Source organism: Schistocerca cancellata, chromosome 9, assembly GCF_023864275.1.
Source record: "Schistocerca cancellata isolate TAMUIC-IGC-003103 chromosome 9, iqSchCanc2.1, whole genome shotgun sequence".
NCBI classification, from domain to species: Eukaryota; Metazoa; Arthropoda; class Insecta; order Orthoptera; family Acrididae; genus Schistocerca; species Schistocerca cancellata.
Genome location: NC_064634.1, coordinates 308,228,296 through 308,244,654, shown reverse-complemented (window position 1 = coordinate 308,244,654; position 16,359 = coordinate 308,228,296). Strand labels below are relative to the sequence as shown.

The 16,359-nt window shown below is 38.4% G+C and overlaps 1 protein-coding gene across 1 annotated transcript in view; it reads left to right on the top strand.

Moving 5' to 3' along the window:
* Nucleotides 1–231: 231 nt before the first annotated feature.
* Nucleotides 232–16,359, top strand: part of LOC126101561 (cap-specific mRNA (nucleoside-2'-O-)-methyltransferase 1) — a 275,895-nt gene continuing 259,767 nt past the window's right edge. The window contains exons 1-3 of the mRNA XM_049912198.1: nt 232–393; nt 477–734; nt 9,747–9,895. Of these exons, the coding sequence (XP_049768155.1) occupies nt 363–393; nt 477–734; nt 9,747–9,895 (438 nt within the window). The 5' untranslated portion in view covers nt 232–362. The remainder of the gene's footprint in view (nt 394–476; nt 735–9,746; nt 9,896–16,359) is intronic.

Below are 16,359 nucleotides of genomic sequence, written 5' to 3'. Positions count from 1 at the left end.
TACATCGTGCGCTCCAGGTTAAACGGTGGTTAGCCTATTCCTCGATTAGCTGTCCTGAATTAAATCCTAATTGTACAATTGGCCCACAGTTAGCTGTCACCTACTACCTATACATCCGGCTAAGAGAAAACAGACTCTTAGTATAGACTGGCGCCAGTGTTACAAGATGTGGAGACCTGACACGACTGAGAGTCACAGATTACAGTCCTTTCTCACAACAATCATCGTTGATTCAAAGTGTTTATGTTGTCCATGTATCAGATGTTTTGAGTGTGGGAGTGCGGAGTGAAATGTGTGCGAATGATTCTGATTTACGAAGAATATATGTTTAACATCTGTTGATCGTGACGAAAGTGCAGAACATGGATGCATTTCCGATCTCTACTTTGAGTGGTATTTGACACTTTAAACGTGGTGGTATCTAAAAGTGTGCCATAGAACTTTTCTTCTTGTTCATTGTATGTCTGTTGTTTCAGGTTCGAGTGACGACGACAGCTCAGATGAAGAACAGAATGATTCCCAGAAACGACGCCGTTCCACCGTTAGTACTGAGGGACGCAGTGTTGAATCTCAAGGCGCTCAAAGCTCAGACGATTCAGAGTCGCCGCTGAAGCGGCGTCGGTCAGATGATAGTGGCGGTTACGATAGCATACACCGAAGTTCCGATGAAGACTCACAGAAATTTAGGAAACGACCCAGACTTAGTAGTGGTGGTCTGGGTTTTTCTTCTCAAGGTACGGCATAGTTCACATTATTGTTATTCCTTGTGAAGTTCCCCATTTAGTAACCATATGACCGTTCCTGCCAATTAAAATGTTACATTATGCCTTCATACATATTGTTGAATTTACAAACGTTGGTAACGTTACTTTGAAACCAAGTTTTGTTGTTATTGTGGTCTTCAGTACAGAGACTGGTTTGATGGAGCTCTCCATGCTACTCTATCCTGTGCAAACTACTTCATCTCCAAGTAACTACTGCAACCTTCATCCTTTTGAATCTGCTTAGTGTATTCATCTCTTGGTCTCCATATACAATTTTTACCCTCCACGCTTCCCTCCAATACTAAATTAGTGATCCCTTTATGCCTCAGGACGTCTCCTACCAATTGATCCCCTTGTTTAGTTAGGTTGTGCTACACATTCCGCTTCTCCCCAATTCTATCCAGTACGTCCTCATGAGCTATGTGATCTACCCATCTAATCTTCAGCAGTCTTTGTAGCACCACATTTCAAAATCTTGTATTCTCTTCTTGACTAAACTGTTCATTGTACATGTTTCACTCCCATACATGGCTACACCCCATACAAATACTTTCAGATACGACTTCCTGACACTTAAATCAATACTCGATGTTAACAAATTTCTCCTCTTCATAAACGCTTTCTTGCCATTTCCAGTCTACATTTTATATCCTCTCTACCATCATCAGTTATTTTGCTCCTCAAATAGCTAAACGCATCTATTACTTTAAGTTTCTCATTTCCTAATCTATCTCTCTCAGCATCACTTGATTTAATTTGACTACATTCCATTATCCTCGTTTTGCTTTAGTTGATGTTCATCTTATATCCTCCTTTCAAGACACTGTCCCTTCTGTTCAACTGCTTTTCCAGGTCTTTTGCTGTCTCTGATAGAATTACAATGTCAATGGCAAACCTTGAAGTTTTTATTTCTTGTGCATGGACTTTAATTCCTACTCCAAATTTTTCTTTTCTTTTTTTCCCTTCACTGCTTGCGTAATATACAGATCGAACAACATCAGGGATATTTTGCCATCCTGTCTTTCTCCCTTCTCAACAACTGCTTCCATTTCATGCCCTTCGACTCTTATAACTGCCATCTGGGTTCTGTACAGGTTAGAAACAGCCTTTCGCTCCCTGCCAGCTTCAGAATTTGAAAGAGAGTATTCCAGTCAACGTTGTCAAAAGCTTTCTCTAAGTCTGCAAATGCTAGAAATGTGGGTTTACCTTTCCTTAATCTGTTGTCTAAGATAAGTTGTAGGGTCAGTGTTGCCACGTGTGTTCCAGGCTGATCTTCCCCGAGGTCGGCTTCTTCTGACAATTTTTCCATTCGTTGGTAAAGAATTCATGTTAGTATTTTGCAACTTTGACTTATTAAACTGACAGTCGGCAATTTTCACACCTGTCAACACCTGCTTTCTTTGGGATTGGAATTATTATAGGACTATTCTTCTTGGAGTCTGAGTCTATTTCGCCTGCCTCATACATCTTGCTCACGAGATGGAAGAGTTTTTTGTCATGGCTGGCTCTCCCACAGCTATTAGTAGTTCTAATGGAATGTTACATTATCATATCTCCCATTTCATCTCCATCTATGTCCTCTTCCAGTTCCATAATATTGTCCTCAGGTACATCGCCCTAGTATAGACATCTGTAGGCCTATACTCCTTCCACCTTTCTGCTTTCCCTTCTTTCTTAGGACTGGTTTTCCATTGGACCTCTTGATGTATTTGTACATTTTCTCCTTTCATCAGTTAAATGCAATATCTCCTCTGTTACCCAAGGATTTCTATTAGCCCTCGTCTTTTTACCTACTTGATCCTCCATTGCCTTCACTATTCCACCTCTCAAAGCTACCTATTCTTATTCTTCTTTTACTGTATTTCTTTCTCCTGTATTTGTCAGTCATTCCCTAATGCTCTCTCTGAAACACTCTACAGCCTCTCGTCCTTTCAGTTTATCCAAGTCCCATCTTCTTAAATTTGCAGTTTCTTCAGTTTTAATCTACAGTTCATAACCAATAAATTGTAGTCAGAGTTCACATCTGCCCCTGGAAATGTTTTACAATTTAAAACCTGGTTCCTAAATCTCCGTCTTACTATTATATAATCTATCTGAAATCTTCCAGTGTCTCCAGGCCTCTTCCACATATACAACCTTCTTTCATGATTCTACCAAGCATTAGCTGTGATTAAGTTATGCTCTACACAGAATTCTATCTGGCAGCTTTCTCTTTCATTCCTTATCCCAAGTCCATATTCACCTACTAATTGGCCTTCTCTTCCTTTCCCTACTTTCGAATTCCAATACCCCATGACTATTATATTTTCATCTCCCTTAACTATCTGAATAATTTCTTTTGTCGCATCATACATTAATTCAATTTCTTCCATCATCTGTGGAGCTAGTTGGCATATAAACTTGTACTACTGTGGTAGGCGTGGGGTTCGTGTCATATCTTGGCTGCAATAATGCTTTCACTAGGCCTATGCTGTTTGTAGTGGCTTATCTGTGTATCTTTTTTTTTTTTATTCATTATTAAGCCTACTCCTGCATACCTCTGTATGATTTTGTATTTATAACCTTGTATTCACTTGGCCTGAAGTCTTGTTCCTCTTGCCACCAAACTTCACTAATTCCCACTATATCTAACTGTAACGTAGCTGTTTCCCTTTTTAGATTTTCTGACCTACCTGCCCAATTAATGGATATGACATTCCACATTCTGATCCGCAGAGCACCAGTCTTCTTTCTCCTGATAACGATGTCTTCCTGAGTAGTCCCTGGCCAGAGATTCGAGTGGGGGGACTATTTTACTTCCGTAGTATTTTACCCAAGTGGATGCCATCATTTAACCATACAGTAAAGCTGGATGCCCTCAGCTGTAGTTTCCCTTGCTTTCAGCTGTTCATAGTGTCAGCAGACCAGGGATGTTTTGGTTAATGTTACAGGGCCATCATCCAGACTGTTGCCCCTGCAACTACTGAAAAGGCTGCTGCTCCTCTTCAGAAACCACATATTTGTCTGGCCTCTCAAACAGATACCCCTCCGTTTTGATTGCAACTACAGTATGGCTATCTGTATCGCTCAGGCACACAGGCCTTAACAAATTAGTTCAACAATACCCTGGAAGTCTCATCAGTAATATTAGTGTGAGAACAGGAGTAACTGGTTTTTAAATTATCAGTGTTTAATTTGTGAATGCCAGTGTGTTTAAGGCATATCACTGAAAACCTTTTAAATACAGTCATCACATTTACCAAAATTAAACTTCTCATGTGATTTCATGCAGTCTACAGTATTTGTTTATCCTATTTCAGAAATCTAGTTATACAAATTCGCAGGCAGAAATATTATCCACTTGTCCAGATGCGAAAGAATAATGTAGTTGAACTCGTGTTTCATTTCTGTCAAGTTCCTCCATTCACTACTTGTAACTCTCATCTTCACTGTTTTTCTTCCGCTTTTTACTAGCTCAGTTCTATCAATGCTCTTTGGTTTGGATGTATATGTAGTCTGAATTTCTTCATCTCACTTTTTTAATGGGTTTCTCTTGTTCCTTTTTGTCTTTTATCCTCAACAAGATGGACTCTCATTTGGGAGGACAGTTCAAATCTGCATATGACCATTCTGATTTAGATTTTCTGTGATTTTCCTAAATCACTTCAGGCAAATACCAGGATGTTTCTTTTGAAAGGGCACAATCGATTTCCTTCCCAGTCCTTGAACCATTCCAAGCTTGTACTCCATATCGAATGAACTCAGTGTCGACGAGACATCTTATCTAAATCATCCTTCCTTCCTTCCTCAGTAAGCTATGTGACACAGTGGTAAGACACTGGACTCACATTCGGGGAGACAGCAGTTCAAATCCTCGTCTGGCCATCCAGCTTCAGATTTTCTATGATTTCCCTAAACCACTATAGTCAAAGGTGTGGATGTCTCTATTTGAAAAGAACAATGCCAGTTTTCATCCTCATCCTTCCCTTATTTGTGCTTGTTCGTTGTTTACAGTCACTGTGTCATTCACAAGATGTGAAATGCTAATTTTCCTCTCATTCTTTATCTTCTCCCACTGTTCGTGACACCTATCTCTCCCTTCCCATTGCACTTGCTCATACTTTCCTTTAGATTTCTGTCCTCCACCCTAGGGAAATACTAAACCTGGCTGTATCACTCTTCTGTGTTAGGCAGCTTCCTAAATCACTTGCTGAAATCAGATGTGCGTAAAATATATATCATAATAAAAAATAAAAGGAGCCTCATGTAGTCATATCTGTTGACTTCACCAAATCACAACCAAAGTGCCATCTTTTAACTTAGACTTTGTCTACAGAACAGATCGATATATCACCACAACAAAAATTTCATATTCACGTTTGTTGACTTCACTAACTCTTGACCAGACTGTCATCTCCCAACCTAATCAAGATGTTGGGATATTTTACCAGTTAATCTGCTGCCACAACTTCAGTTGAAAGGGGGGCACACATGTTAACATTCCACCAAGATCTGTCTGTGCCACATATCAAAGGCTTATCAAAGCACGTGGGGCTCGGTCTAGGTGGACTTGTGTTTACCAAACTGCTTGTGGGACTGAGATGGACCCCCTCAAAATCTTCTTCTCCTCCTCCCAGCAGAATGGGAGGCCTCGTGTGATGAGCCCTCCCGATTCTGAAGTTCTTAAGGACACTAAAATATTTAGTAACAGAATGCATACTGCAGGTGAGAATGTAATTTTGATAGTTAAAAGAAGCGAGGCACCTTTCAAAAAGTCTCCCCTTTTTACATTCAAAAGTGTTTAGAGGCCGTCACAGGGACATTAAAATCAGTCAAACGGTTATGCAGTGGGACACTGTTTGTTGAAACCACTAATTACCACCAGGCAGCGAACCTGCAGAAAGTGAAATGCCTTGGGAAATATGCCACGGACAGTGAGCTCCACACAATGTTGAATTGCAGCAAAGGTGTTGTGACATGCCAGGATCTGCTGGACATTCCCAAAGAAGAACAGAAAATTAAGTGGGCCAAGAAGGAATAGTTGATGGGCAGAATATCATGAAAAGGGTGGATAGTAATGCTGTCAAATCCGACTCATTCATACTGGTTTTTAGCAGCACAAAACTTCCATAGCATGTTAAGACAGGTTTCCTTCGCCTAAGCTTGAGACCTTACGTACCCAACCCAGTGCGCTGTTTCAAATGCCAGTGCTTTGTGCATATTACTCTTAGGGGTAAGGGAGAAGCCCCTTGTGGCAAATGTGGTAAGGCAGCCTATGAAGGAGTCATGTTTTCATCAGCTTTGCAGTGTGTAAATTGCTCACGGGATCACCCTGTTTGGAGTTAAGACTGCAGCGTATATCTTGAAGAACCTAAGATACGAGAGCTTAAGACTCATCCACATGGCGAGACCAGAAAGACTGATAAAGCCATGCTGCCCGCAATGTTTGCTATCTTCTTTGCTTTGGTTCTCAAATACCCAGGGCAGAAAGCCGATGCTGCTGTAGAAATGGAGGTCACTGGTGTCATCACTATCTCCTGAGTTTGTCAATGCACTTGTGCCGCAGCAGTTTCAATGCCTGTACCTCCCCCACTTTCAGTGAATTGTTGTATAAATTTGAGCTTCCAATGTCATCATTTCATGTTGGAGGAATGATATGTTGCTTGGCTTCTCAGAATTTGACCTGAAAATTTTTCCCAATGTGGGTTCGGTGTCATCATGGTGCTTCGTGCCGACAAAATGAAAGCATGACAAAATACCCAGCCTTTTGCAGAATATTTCTTATCTCATCTATTAATCTGATCTGGTTAAGGTTCCATATTGAGTGCCAGTACACAGTAAATTTATTTATTTATTCATCCAGGGATCATCTTACAATGATGTAGGATTTGTCATTATAAGACAATGAAAATAAATAACTCAATAACAAATATACATACACACAGAATATACAGGGTGTTACAAAAAGGTACGGCCAAACTTTCAGGAAACATTCCTCACACACAAATGAAGAAAAGGTGTTATGTGGACATGTGTCCAGAAACGCTTAATTTCCATGTTAGAGCTCATTTTAGTTTCGTCAGTATGTACTGTACTTCCTCTATTCACCGCCATGATTTCATACGGGATACTCTACCTGTGCTGCTAGAACATGTGCCTTTACAAGCACAACACAACATGTGGTTCATGCACGATGGAGCTCCTGCACATTTCAGTCGAAGTGTTCGTACGATTCTCAACAACAGATCCGGTGACCGATGGATTGGTAGAGGCGGACCAATTCCACGGCCTCCACGCTCTCCTGACCTCAACCCTCTTGACTTTCATTTATGGGGGCATTTGAAAGCTCTTGTCTACGCAACCCCGGTACCAAATGTAGAGACTCTTCGTGCTCGTATTGTGGACGGCTGTGATACAATACGCCATTCTCCAGGGCTGCATCAGCGCATCAGGGATTCCATGCGACGGAGGGTGGATGCATGTATCCTCGCTAACGGAGGACATTTTGTACATTTCCTGTAACAAAGTGTTTGAAGTCACGCTGGTACGTTCTGTTGCTGTGTGTTTCCATTCCATGATTAATGTGATTTGAATTGAAGTAATAAAATGAGCTCTAACATGGAAAGTAAGCGTTTCCGGACACATGTCCACATAACATATTTTCTCTCTTTGTGTGTGAGGAATGTTTCCTGAAAGTTTGGCCGTACCTTTTTGTAACACCCTGTATAAGCATGCTTTTGTGAACATAGAACAAGAGGTCGGCTGTGACCTTCATAGTGAAACCATCACGGCATTTGCATGAAATGTTGTAGGAGAACCTGACTCAGGATTTCCAGACAGAGAAAACTCTATCTTCCTGAATATTAGGTCAAAATCTCAACAACTGCACTACATTATTTGGTAGGGTCCCATTGTATAATGTTGTTAGGTAGGCTATATATAAAATTCTCTCCAGGTACTTAATATTATAAACATAGTTTTGCTCTTCATCGCTGCACACACCTAGGACATCTGCTTGTGGCTCCTGAACCATGGACATGCTGTTGTGTCCCTTGCGCTAATTGCAGTCTGTTCTGGAAACTGTGTCCAGACCTGTAAATGTGTCGCTATGCCCCATTACATGTCTTCATGCCCATCTTCAATCCAAATTGAAAAACTGATTCAGCATCCCCCCCTGATGTATTAGATATTGAACTCACGAGAATGACAGGACATTACTGTCATGCACTATATATCATGGTACATGATTTTCTTGTAAAAGCATTGTAAAGGGACAAGGTGGTTTAGTTACCTCGTTTAATTATGAAGCACTCTGAGTCCTCTCAATAATCATTAATTGTGTAGTATGCTTTACTTATGAAGAATGTTGCTGTAGCTGCCATTTTAAACAAATGTATTTTAGTTATATTTTTCGTCTCCTTCTGCAATTTATTACACAATTTTATTCCCTGATAGAAAATGGTGTTTTGAGATTTTTTCCTTGGTAAATGTGGGTTCAGACTGGTTATTGTTTCTGATTATGTATGGAACTGTTAGTTAAATGCGCAATATTATTTTCCAATATTATGAAAAGGATGGATTGCTGCTTACCGCATAGCGGAGATGCAGAGCTGTAGATAGGCACAACAAAAAGACTGTCAAACAAGTAAGCTTTTGGCCAGAAAGGCCTTCATCGCTATTAGACAACATAAGCATACTCTCACGCAAATGCAACTCACAAGCACATGATCACAGTCTCTGGCTGTGAGGTCACACTGCAAGCAGCAGTGCATGGTGGGAGAAGCAGTCTAGCTGGTGTGGCTGGGACTCAGCATCTCTGCTATATAGTGAGTAGCAATCGATCCCATCCAGAATTTTCCATTGTTTAATAATATTTACCCTGATATTCACAAGAGACCAGTCAATATACTCACTAGCTGCAGTAAGGATACCCAGTTTTACAAACAGTACTTTACAATAAGTGCAACCAGTACTTCTAGTTATTATTCTTATAGCCCTTTTCTGCCATTTAAAAATTGTGTCCCTGTTTTGTGCCTTTGAGTGCCACAGAAGACTCCTACAGCTAAGAAGTGAGTATGTGCAGTAGTAGTAGTAGTAGTAGTAGTAGTGGGAGGAGGAGGAGGAGGAGGAGGAGGATGAGGAGGAGGAAGTCATCAAAAGAAAATGAAGGCTCTGTAAGTTGCACCCTTTTTCTACTGAATCTCAAAAAGGTATCCACCTTTCGTACTTTTAGTTTTATATGATTATTCCACTTACAATTGTGACCCTTTCTGGTGATTGATCACCTATGCTGCAGTGAAACAATATGTGCTTCCATCTACTGAAGTACAATATATTACATTTGTTAATATTAACTGATCAGTTGCCAATACCTACGCGGCGTGTTATCCTCTGCGGGTCATCATAGTTTCATTACAGTTTTCTGACATTGCAACTTCTCTGTATACTACAGAGGGACTCATGCAATCTAAAAATACCTACCATTTAAATCCTATAAAGCATTCATGGAGTAGACCTGAAGCAACATTCACATATGATTTCTGCCTCATTAGGGATGACAGACAGAGTTATATGTGCCAGGAATTCTTCTATTCACCCATTTGGACCTTGTTCACTAGATGACAGCATGGAAATATTTTCCAAGAGTCAAAGAACATAATATCAACTTGAGTGCTACTTTATTCTGCCTCACATATCTGGTTGAACAGAGTGCACAGTTCTCATGTCAGTGATGCATTCAAATTCCTTGTTAATTCCTACAGAGGAAATTTTCTGTCGAAAAGTTTATATTATGTGAGCATATTGTCATAAAGGGGGAAAAAAATCACAAGCTTTAGTTTCTGGACTGTTATTACTGGAATTACTTCTTATTTTTTAACTCACTTATATTGATTTCATTGTTTTAATTTTTTGTGTGATATTAACTGTCTATTTTAAGCAGTTGTAAAGTAAGCGTTAATGATACCCGTGAGCATCAATACTGTATTAAGAAAAGTGTTTCAGGTCTGTCTGATAATGAGTATTCAGATCAGAGCCCAACAGCAGATCGACTGCAGTATCAGTTTGGAGATGAAGACAGAAGTGTTGCCTCAAAAATTGTTAAGGAGGCAAAACCAGCAGCGTTCATGGACAACAAGATTAAGAAAATGATGGTGCGTATTATTTTTGCATTGAAATGTATGCATGAGAGGGATGGGGGATTTCTCTTTTTTTTTAACTACTTGATGTTTGGTAAATATATTTTGTAGGCATATTTAATACCATGTAACTGCAAACAGCTTCCAAAACCTACTGTTTCTCATCATCAAAAAAGTAAGTGATAATCAGTATTATGATTTTAAGCTCTATTGGATCAATTTGTGTGTGCTGTATAAACTTGTTTGTCTTGATATTCCCCAGTGCCTATAAGTTATGGGAGTAGTTTTTGCTGTCTTTATCACAAATAAGTGAGGAAGAGGTGTGTTACAGTTCTGTATTCCTGTGCATTATGTCCATTGTGTTGTATAAATTTCCGTTTCATATCTGTTACCCAGCTAAATGGGTCTAAAGAAGGCTATGTTAAGACTTGATGACATGGTGCATCCTAATTTTTTCTCGACTAGCATTTACTTCCCAATTCAAATAGACAAATTTGTGATGCTCATCTCCAATGAGTGAAAATAAATATTGGATGGCATATGCACATTGTATATGTAGGTTCTTTGTGTTCCTCATTTTTTGTGTGTGCAGTATACAAAAGAGGCAGCTATTTCAGATTCTGTACTAATAATTCATTTTGATAGATCTCTGGTTTTCTCAGTGTGATTGATTAATGGCGTGATTTCGGATTTTTAGCCAAGTTGTTGTTTTCTTTTTGTAACATTTTGACAATCGGTCCAGTCATCATCTTCAGGTGCTGTAAGCTATGTAGTGCTTTAACTCTAGTCATTCTGGACAATTCATTCCAGTTGGAGCCCAAGCAGCAAGGGTACATACAACACAGCTCATGGCACTTGCAGCAAATGACTATGTTGTTCAAAATATTGTGCATAAAAATGGAATTGGCAACTCAGATTAACTCCCAAAAGTGCATGTTAATTTGGTTTGTTAATGGTTTAGTGACTGCAATAGACAGAAATGAAAATGAATGTTGACCAACTTTGAGGCAAGAGGAAAATGTTAACTTAATAGCTACAGGAATTCAACGTCTGGGGTTTAGCTGATACTTGCAGATTAAAGAAATATGATTCAAACTTTAACTTACAAAATTTTAAACTGTGGGATGCACAGGTACTGGGGAGAGTGAAAAATCACTCAAAATCCTGCATGAGGATAAATATAAATTGTAGAAGAACATACGGAGCTGACAATTCACTAGCAGCTGAGATTCAAACTCCACAGTAGTGCTGACAATAAAGTGCATCAAATTGTCGAGTGATCACAGGATACTAATAGATATGCTAACATTAATATTATAGAAATTGCACCTTTGCTATCAATGGCTTTTCCTTCAAATTTTTTTTGGACTCTGTGCCTGTCCTAATTCAGGATTCCAAGTAGCATTTTGTTCTCTCCAATACTATTTCATCTTACTGTTTCCTCCAATTTCAGTGTTTTCCTTCTTCTGACAAAAGAAGTCTTACGAGTTAACATTATAATGTTTTTTCTTTATTGCTCTTTTAGCTGTAGTGCAGTTGTTCATGTTCAGTTAGCTGGCAAAGAAAAACCTGTGGTTTCAATGGTACCTTAATCGAGGCCATGATCAACAACCTACCCTCTCCCCATAGTCTATGTGTTGCATCCTCTTAAAGGCTTTTACATATGCTGTGTTATATATTTTGGCCTTTTGATTATCTTTGTGTTGTCTTGACAAATTCCATATCATTGTGAGATGTTCCTTGGATTAATAGAGATAAATCTATACTAATAATAAATCTGTAAGATTGCCATGTCTGTCTGTGTGTTTACTTGGAACACACTTCTCCAAAACTGCTAGATGAATTTTCATTGGGTTTGAGCTTAGCATAGGGCACTATATAAGCTTTATTTCATCAAAATCAGATCAGAGGAAGAAAGATATCATAATTGAAAATTTTATCCATGCTGATATTATAAATATGAAAGTAACTCCGTTTGTTATGTTTTCGTGACTGATCCGATAAACTGATTTTGATGAAATTTGGTATGAAGGTTGCTTGACCCTGAGGCAGAACATTGTCTGGTTTAGAAAGTGTATAGTAAAGATACTTATTGATTTGAAGAATATTATGCAAATTGGGAAACAATATTTACTCTTGGAAAAAGCTATTTACTCTTCAACTTTTAATCTTTATCATATGTGTGAGAACGTTTTTATAGGTAATAAAAATTGTTTGATGAGATTCAAAGTAATGTACACAAGACTTACACAATCTTCATTGTGTGTAATCTGTACTTCCACATTATTTGTAGCATAATGTGCATGTTTTATAATGTATAGCTATGTCAGTAGCACGTTGCATAGATGCACACTACTGCCCGTGCCATTCTGTACATACCGCTCAGCAGAAACACCGCATATGTTGACACACCGTGCATTGGGACAGCTTTGGAGGGGGAGAGCAGGGTGCATATTACAAGCTATGCTTACCCAAACGGGCAGAATGTAAAGGCAGCTGATATTATTGCACATACAGTAGCTTACTTACCATCACTTATCATAACAAAACCAGCTTGAAAGAAGTTCTTATAGCAATGCATAAGCATAAAATAATTAATAAATGTCTTCAATATCTAGGGACAGGAAAATGTGGTGTAAACAAAAATGTGAAATTGGTAATTTTTAGCGACATAACCTGAAGTAGTTGTTTATTAAAAAAGGCATTAAATTTAGCATTTTACCCCTTCCCATGCGAAAATTTTGCATATCTAAAGGCAACAGCTTTTTAAAATTAGTAACTCTTTTACTGATTGTTGAAATTTGATTTTAACTTTACTTCTCAATGCTGAGAACTGCATGTAATCTTAAAATGACACTTCATTTTCCACATAAAGATCTATGCTTCTATGTAGATCTGACTTCAAACAAAAACCCCCTACTTACATTAAACTGCATTCCAGAAGTTTTAGTCCCTGACGTGATGTTTCTGGACATTTTTGCACAACCTGTCATACAAAAGATGATGTTCTTTTGAGATGTAATTGATGTGGTGGATCAATTAACTACAATTTTCACAGTAAGCAAATATAAATATCAAAAACACCAAATATGGTGCTGCACTTTAGCAAATATGTAAATTATTATGGTGTCTAGTATCTTTCAGCCTAACCTACTACTATGCAACTGTTTACGTTGCACCACGAACTTCGCTCACAAAATAGTAACAGTAATATTTTATAAACATTGAAATAAACATTCTCAGTGTCATATTTTACCAGCAGATACATATATGCATGATGTCATGTGTCCTTTGCTCTGATTGGCTGTTAGACTTAGACCAAGTGGATGTGGCACTGACTTACAAATGTTTGTGAAGCTAAAGTGCTGTATTTGGTTATTTTCATATTTATACTTGTATATGGGTGGTACTTATTTATACTTGTATGTGGGTGGCAACCACACGGGCCCATAGCTAAGTCTTGCATTGCTTCCACTTACTTGTGTTAGACTTCTGCTTTCTTCTTTCCTGTCGGCCTCTCTTGGTCAATTCTTGTTGCTTCGACCCCGACGGTATTGGGTTGCGAGGCCCGAGGGTATCTTTCATTTTCTTTTTTAACACATGGCTGTTAACCGAATGGCTCCCGATATGAGACCAACCTTATCAAGTGCCAATGGCCAGTAGGGGGCGGATGAGCAGGTAAGGAAGGGACACCCCCTTGTCCCAAGGATGAGAAATTGTCCCTAAAGGTGGAGGAACCATTAACATGGTCAGTGGCAGGAGGCTGCAGAAGGCAGTGGGAAACCACTGCAGTAACGATCCCATACAGGATTTCCAAATAGAAATATGGCTACGTCCAATTCAAAATTTTCCGGAGCTTCAATTCCCCCATTTGGATCTCTGTGGGTGAATGTCTTGGGCAAGGCAGTAAGGAGTGAAGGAATAAAGGAACTTATGAGAATTTGAACATGGAATGTCAGAACCCTATTAAAAACTGGGAAACTAGAAGAGGTTAAGATGCTGATGGAAAAGTCACAGATGGACATATTAGGAGTCTGTGAAACTAGATGGGACAGTAACGGTGATTTTATGTCGGGATTTCAGGATCATTCACAATGGTAGTGCTCGAACAGGAAGAAATGGTGTCGCTATAATTTTCAGAGGAAAAGGGAAGAACAACTTGTTGAACACGTACCACTGTAGTGATAGGATAATGATGATTAAATTTAAAGCACAACCCACAGATTTGTGTGTAATTGCAGTTTACTTACCAACCATAAATGGCAAGGATGAGGAAGTAGAAGTAGTATATGAGCAAATTGATGACTTAATGAAACGGACAATCTTATCATAATTAGTGATTTCAATGCATCGTTTGGTGAATATAACAAAGGATTATGGAATGGCAAGTTCAGGCTAGGAAAAATGAAGGCTAGAGGAGAAAGGTTGCTAGATTTCTGTGAACAGTATGAGATGATAGTTACCAACATGTGTTTTGAAATGCCCAAGAGAAGATATACATGGAAAAGTCCAGCAGATGGAAAAAGGTATCAGATAGATTATATCCTAGTCACGAAGAAATTTATGAATCAGATATAGTCTAGCCACTCATACCCTGGATATGATATAAACAGTGACCATGTTCTAGTGATAGCAGACTATAGTAGCAGATTTAAGAAATATAAAAGAACTAACCAACACAGATGGTTTGTAGAAAAACTTAAGGAAAGGCAAGTAGCTGCGGACATGAAAGAATTGACCGATAACCTGATAGGTAATAGGAAAGAATGGGAAGGATTCAAAGAGACCCTAGAAGTAGCTGCTAAAGAACTAGTAGGATTAAGGAAACTAGAACTGAGGAAACCATGGATAACCAAGGAAATGTTAGACCATATTGAAGAACGAAACAGGCTGAGGAAAAAAGATTTCGATAAGTACAAAAGAGTAAAAAATGCAATTACACAGAAATGTTGATTTGAAAAAGAAAAGTGGATGCACGACAAACATAAGGAAATTCAACAAGATCTAAGTGGAGGTCAAATTGATAGAGCCTACTTTAAAATTAAATCAATGCAGATAAAGCCAAGAACAAAAACAAATATGGTCAAGAATAAAAACGGTGGCCTACTTTTCGAATTAGAGGGTGTATGAGAAAGATGGAAAGAGTATATTGAGGAACTATATGAAGGAGAAAATATTGCTAATGAGGGGGAAATTCTGGAAGAAGAGAGCAGTGTGGATATCAACATGATAGGGTCACCTATATCTAAAGAGGAATTCAACAGTGCCTTGAATGTTCTAAGTAATAGCAAAGCGACAGGCGCAGATAATATCTCAGCAGAAATACTGAGGGAAATTGGAGAATCAACAAAAGAGTACTTATAGAAACTTATTAAAGAGTACTATGAAGATGGAAAAGAACCACCTACAGATTTGCTTAACAGCAAAACAGTAATAATCCAAAAAAAAAAAAAAAAAAAAAAAAAAGGAGAGAGAGAGAGAGAGAGAGAGAGAGAGAGAGAGAAAGAAAGAAATGCTGTGGACTGTGAGAACTATAGAACTATCTCCTTATTATCCTACACTTCCAGAATAATGTTAAACATAATAAAAAATCGAATAAAAGAGAAAATTCAGGCAAACCTAGGAGAAGACCAATTTGGTTTCAGATCCGGAAAAGGAACTAGAGAGGCAATACTAGCTCTGAGGATGGTATTAGAAAGACGAATTGGAGTTAATGAGAAAACCTACTCAACCTTTATAGATTTACAAAAAGCATTTGACATGGTTAATTGGAAATTGTTATTCCGAACAATGTAGGAAATAATTTTTGATTGGAGGGACAGAAGATTAATCTGGAATCTGTATAAAAGGCAGAAAGCAGACATAGAAATGAATGGTGTGAAGAAGAAAGCAAAAATAAGGAGGGGAGTAAGGCAAGGATGCCCATTATCACCATATTTCTTCAAATTTTTTGTTGAAAAAAACAATGAAAAATTGAAAAGAATAACCAAAGGAATTAAAATTAATGGGGAACGAATACACTGTATCCGTTTTGCAGATGATATAGTAGTACTTGCTGACTCAGTAAAGGAAATGGAGTTTATGTTGCTAAAATTTGCTATAATCCTAAGAGAATTTAATCTAAAAATAAATAAGAAGAAAACAAAAACTATGGTAATAGGGAAGACAAAAGAAAATGGTAAAGTTAATATTAAACTAGATGATGATGCTCTAGAGCAGGTTGAGAACTTCTGTTATTTGGGGAGCACAATCACTGACAACAATAAATGTATCACAGATATAAAGAGAAGAATTGCCTTGGCAAAGCAAGCTTTCCAAAATAAAAGGAATTTACTAACAGGCAATCATATAAGCCTAGAAAGTAGGAAAAAGTTTGCCAAAACTTTTGTCTGGAGTGTCTGAACATACGGATGTGAAGCGTGGACTCTGGGAAAGGCTGAGAAAAAGAAACTGGAAGCAGTGGAAATGTGGATATGGAG